General features: G+C 42.8%; 1 protein-coding gene across 1 annotated transcript in view; it reads right to left on the reverse strand.

The window, feature by feature from the left end:
- Positions 1–6,135, reverse strand: part of LOC118367823 (intermediate conductance calcium-activated potassium channel protein 4) — a 51,742-nt gene that overhangs the window by 17,275 nt on the left and 28,332 nt on the right. The window contains exon 5 of the mRNA XM_035751508.2: positions 1,006–1,116. Coding sequence (XP_035607401.2) covers positions 1,006–1,116 — 111 coding nt within the window. The remainder of the gene's footprint in view (positions 1–1,005; positions 1,117–6,135) is intronic.

The raw sequence follows: 6,135 nt of genomic DNA on the forward strand, positions 1-6,135 counted from the left end.
CCAACCTAGCGCTCAGCTAATGCTCAATCAGGTCAGTGGATTTCAAAGAATCCTGCCATACACTACTTACATATTAGAGAATTATGAATATTGGGAAATGGATATGGAAATCATGCTAGCATCTTCCGTTGTGCTCGTTTATTTTCAGGTTGTTGATTCTTCTTCCCGGCGATAAGCAAACAGATGGATCCTGTCCGAGGCTTCAACATGAAGTAACCCCTCACCAACATACGCTTGCTCACTGTGTCCTCAGTTACGGCAGTGAGTACACACTCACGACACACACATCATCTTATACAGTTTCCTGTCGGTCCGAGCTCCCCATCCTGGCAGTCCCTTTCCTGACAGGGACACAATTATTTCCTCCTTTTGACGCCTTTTGGAGGCTAATAAGAGATTGGCGGGCCCCACCTCCCAAGACCCCACCCCCCAGTCCTTTTCCCACACTATCCTGTCCTCTGGAATGGCCTATTTAAGGAAAGAATAATATTATAAAAAGACTCCAAAATCATAACACGCGTGCGACGTGGAAAATATCGCTGCATCCACCCAGAAGGCCTCATCTGTTGTGTCAAGGGTTTTGTTTTTCTTGTGAGACCGAGGGAACCTTTGAAGGGAGCTGGCTGCTTCCGGTTATCAATGCAGGACAGTGGTTTGGATATTCACAGTATGTTTTTCTTGTGAGACCGAGGGAAGCTTTGAAGGGAGCTGGCTGCTTCCGGTTATCAATGCAGAACAGTGGTTTGGATCTTCACAGTATGTTTTTCTTGTCATTCAGTTATTGGAAATATGGGGATAAATGACTCCTTGAACTAAGAGACACCCACAACATGCTCATTCATTACTGTCATTATAGAGCCAGGTATTTTTACTGACCATGTGACCACCTGACCAGGAAAAACTCCCAGCCCTTGTAAAGGTTAGAACTAGGGCCCAGAGTTTTCCTGACTAGGTGGACACATGGGATATGGAAAAACTCTGGTGCAGTCATTTTCCTGGTCTCACCCGTTTGGAGATCTGGATGTCCATCATGAAGAAGTGCACGTGTTTCTCTCCTTTGTTCAGCGCCAGCTTCTTGGTCATGACGGCCACCAGCATGGCGGTACAGGCCACACCCTATGGACAAACACACAGACAGCCACACCAACGTCACCATGGTTACCACCATCGCCATTTGACATCCTCCTCGTGTCCCCTTGTGACCCGTAAGAGCGGGAGTCAGTCGGAATTCACAAAATGATCATGTCAACATTCAAAATCAGCCCTATAGCTTCAGGTTTGTTTGGCCAACATCAAGATAGACATCGCAATTTCTTTTCAAGAAGTTATTAAATAGTTGTGACTTTCTATAACTTGTACAAATATGGTGGGCCTATTATGCCTATTTCGCCTAATAATACCAGTTACACTGAATTGACCTTATGTTTATGTGAGAGTGAAATGGTTAATCATATGCCACTGTGCCACTGATATAGTAGGATGGTTTACTCTGAGAATAGTAAACCATAAGGTCAACATTGTGCTATTGCTGGATAGGGAACAACTAAATGCTGACGAATGCTCAGGAACCCCACAGAGTGAATCTGTCATGTTCTGACCATAGTTATTTTGTGTTTTCTTTGTTTTAGTGTTGGTCAGGACGTGAGCTGAGTGGGCATTCTATGTTGTGTGTTTAGTTTTCCCATTTCTATGTTTGGCCTGATATGGTTCTCAATCAGAGGCAGGTGTTAGTCATTGTCTCTGATTGGGAAGCATATTTAGGTAGCCTGTTTTGTGTTGGGTTTTGTGGGTGGTTGTTTCTTGTCTTCTGTCTTTGTGTCTATGCACCAGATAGGACGGTTTTGGTTTTTCACATTTGTTGTTTTGGGTTTTTGTAGTGTTCACGTTTATGGTCGTTATTAAACATGTTGAACTCTAACCGCGCTGCGCTTTGGTCCGATCCTTCGTCCACAGAAGAAAACCATTACAGAATCAGAGTGACTTGGCACTAAAAGTGACTATATTTCAGTGTGGTACAATAGTCTCAACACACTAATTCTTACTGTGTAATTCCAACCTCGAGGGGAGGTTTAACATAGTTAATTTACCATTGAGTGCAATTCTATATCAATATGTACTGTAATTGCACAAAGCTCACAGTTGTACCAATGTGTATCTACCTACAACGTAATTGCATTGTACCTGCCAGTGTAATTACTGTGGAAATACAGTGCATGGTTTTAGAGACACAGTGTAATCATATCATTTAAAGATTAGACTGGTTTGAAAATGAACACCAATTTGTACCTGTTTTCCTTCCCTTGTTTGCATTAGTAAAAGAGAGAGAGAGAGAGATCAAAGTCTGATTAAAAAAGAACAATCATATTAGCATGCAGGCCAAGGCTCACAATGAAACCTGGTTTACAGTCTGGACACAGAGATAATGCTAAGAGCCATTTGGATGGATAAATCACAAATCCTGCACTAGTGCCCTGTCCCCTCCTAAAAGAGCTCCCAAAATACTCTGCTGGCTTCCTAACATCAACCAGCCCACTCACTGGTACTGATATGGGCATGACTGGAACCAAAGATTCCATGTGAATCTGCACCAGTGTAATCTGGGAATTCTAAGAGGCACAACATCCTTTCCATGGATCCATCCACACCCCACTGATAGGATGTGTGGTGAGCACGCTGCTCTGCTCACCTCCCCAACACAGCTGGGACACTACCAGAGAGGCAGGCTAGCCCAGGGTAGATGTGCTGAGCCTAGGGGTCATTGACAGCCGAGCACTACAGGTGTGAGTACTGCTTCACTCATTGTCCTAGAGAGCTGCCCTGTTGGGAGTAGGAAACTTTTTTTTCTCAAGTCATTGGCACAGGTTGGCACGCCCTCCTGTTCCAGTGGTGCCAAAGGCTATAAACTACCTAAAAATGGAAATGGTGGAAAGTTTCCCCTTAAAAAAGGGGAAAGCTTATAAAAACAAGGGGAGAGGGAGAGAAAGAGGAGTGAAGGATAATTTTCCACTGTGTCAGGGAGGTGTCTCGGCCTGGCTCGCGCCCATCTGCCGGTCTTGTGACTCTCCGTCGCTTATCTGCTCGGATCGGAAACGGACAGAGCTGAGGTGAGGCAGAGAGCCAAGTCCTTACAGCACAACAAGCAGAAAACACCCAGATATCTCCCTCCCTCTCCCTCTCCCTCTCTCTCTCCTTGTACTAGTCACATGGCCCTAAACCCTTCAAAGTACAAGATCCTGTTGGTAGCATGTATGAGAAACCTGTCCCCTGCATGTCCCCTTATGATATATGGGAAAAACCTGCAAGTCTGTGGAAGTGTGAAAGTCCTTGGAGTCATTGTGCAAAACAATCTGCAGGGGGACAAACAAATCGATTCAATGATTTGCAAGGGAAGCAAAAAGTTGTTCTTCCTACGTCGACGTACCACAAATGGACCTGGTAGCCATCTGCACGGACTGTATTCAACCCTGCCTAGAGTATATTGCAACATCTTGGCACAGCTCCTTGACTCAAACCCTCTCTGAACAACTCGAGCCCATACAGAAGCGTGTTTGCAGAACCATCCCTGGCACAGCATATCCTGGCAACAACAATGCTCTGACATCACTATCACTGCCCTCACTTCATGAGAGAAGAGAGAAACTGTACCTTGACTTTCCTTTTTCCCTGTTCAAGTCCCCCTTCACAGAACAGTTACCTGTCTGCCGAGGACAAGTGTCAGGCAGATCCACCTGCTCTCTATTCCACATGCCAGGACTGAGAGATATAAAAGTCGCCCATTCCATACCTATGTACAGTACGAGTCAAAAGTTTGGACACACCTTCTCATTACAGGGTTTTTCTTTATTTTTTACTAGTTTCTACATTGTAGAATAATAGTGAAGAAATAAAAAGTTTGAAATAACACATGAAATCATGTAGTAACCCAAAAAGTCTGAAACAAATCAACATATATTTTATATTTGAGATTCTACAAAGTAGCCACCCTTTGCCTTGATGACAGCTTTGCACACACTTGGCATTCTCTCAACCAGCTTCATGAGGTCGTCACCTGGAATGCATTTCAATTAACAGGTGTGCATTGTTAAACATTTATTTGTGGAATTTCTTTCCTTCTTAATTTTTTGGAGCCAATCAGTTGTATTATTGGGTGGTATGGGTGGTATAAGGAAGATCGCCCTATTTGGTAAAAAAATAATAATAATTATGGCCAGAACAGCTCAAATAAGCAAAGAGGAATGACAGTCCATTATTACTTTAAGACATGAAGATCAGTCAATGGGGAACATTTCAATGTTTCTTCAAGTGCAGTCGCAAAAACCATCAAGTGCTATGAGGAAACTGGCTCTCATGAGGACCGCCACAGGAAAGGAAGACCCAGAGTTACCTCTGCTGCAGACGATAAGTTCATTAGAGTTACCAGCATCAGAAATTGCTGCCCAGATAAATGCTTCACAGAGTTCAAGTAACAGACACATCTCAACATCAACTGTTCAGAGGAGACTGTGTGAATCAGGCAAATTCATATTTGAATTGCTGCAAGAAACCACTACTAAAGGACACCAATAAGAAGAAGAGACTTGCTTGGGCAAAGAAACACAAGCAATGGCCATTAGAAAGGTTGAAATCTGTCCTTTGGTCGGATGAGTCCAAAGTTGCGATTTATGGTTCCCACTGACGTTTCTTTGTGAGACGCAGAGTAGGTGAACGGATGATCTCCACATGTGTGGTTCCCACCTTGAGCTTGGAGGAAGAGGTGGGATGGTGTGGGGGTGCTTTGCTGGTGACACTGTCTGTGATTTATTTAGAATTCAAGGCACACTTAACCAGCATGGCTACCATAGTATTCTGCATCGATATGCCATCCCATCTGGTTTCCACTTAGTGGAACTATAATTTGTTTTTCAACAGGACAATGACCCAACACACCTCCAGGCTGCCTAAGGACTATTTGACCAAGAAAGATAGTGATGGAGTTCTGCATCAGATGACCTGGCCTCCACAATCACCCAACCTCAACCTAATTGAGATGGTTTGGGATGAGTTGGACTGCAGAGTGCAGGAAAAGCAGTCAACAAGTGCTCAGCATATGTGGGAACTCCTTCAAGCATTCCAGGTGAAGCTGGTTGAGAGAATGCCAAGAGTGTGCAAAGCTGTCATTATGGCAAAGGGTGATTTGTTTAACACTTTTTTGGTTAAATGCTTTTATTTGTGTTATTTCATAGTTTTGATGTCTTCGCTATTATTCTACAATGTAGAAACTAGTAAAAAATAAAGACTACCCCTTGAATGAGTAGGTGTGTCCAAACTTTTGACTGGTACTGTAAATTAACAAAACAAAACTTTGAGTCTCCTGAATGTACATATTGTCTTGAATTTCTCTTGTGATTTCAACTTCAAAGTTTTGTTGTGTATGTGTTGTAATATCCAATCAACTATGATTTGATATCCATGTATTTCAGTTTCATCGACTGCCATGTGGATATGAGTAAAAATTAAATCTCCCTCTACTTCTCACTCTGCATCTCTCTCCCTCTGTCTCCCTCGCCCTCTCCGTCTCACTCTCCCTCTACCTCTGCATTCCACTCTCCCTCACTCTCAATTCAATTCAATTCAATTCAAGGGCTTTATTGGCATGGGAAACATGTGTTAACATTGCCAAAGCAAGTGAGGTAGACAACATACAAAGTGAATATATAAGGTGAAAAACAACAAAAATGAACAGTAAATATTACACATACAGAAGTTTCAAAACAGTAAAGACATTACAAATGTCATATTATATATATATATATATATACAATGTACAAATAGTTAAAGGACACAAGATAAAATAAATAAGCATAAATATGGGTTGTATTTACAATGGTGTTTGTTCTTCACTGCATTTACATTACATTTAAGTCATTTAGCAGACGCTCTTATCCAGAGCGACTTACAAATTGGTGCATACACCTTATGACATCCAGTGGAACAGCCACTTTACAATAGTGCATCTAAATCTTTTTAGGGGGTGAGAAGGATTACTTACCCTATCCTAGGTATTCCTTGAAGAGGTGGGGTTTCAGGTGTCTCCGGAAGGTGGTGATTGACTCCGCTGTCCTGGCGTCGTGAGGGCGTTTGTTCCACCATTGGGGG

Source organism: Oncorhynchus keta, chromosome 34 (assembly GCF_023373465.1).
Source record: "Oncorhynchus keta strain PuntledgeMale-10-30-2019 chromosome 34, Oket_V2, whole genome shotgun sequence".
Classification (NCBI taxonomy): Eukaryota; Metazoa; Chordata; class Actinopteri; order Salmoniformes; family Salmonidae; genus Oncorhynchus; species Oncorhynchus keta.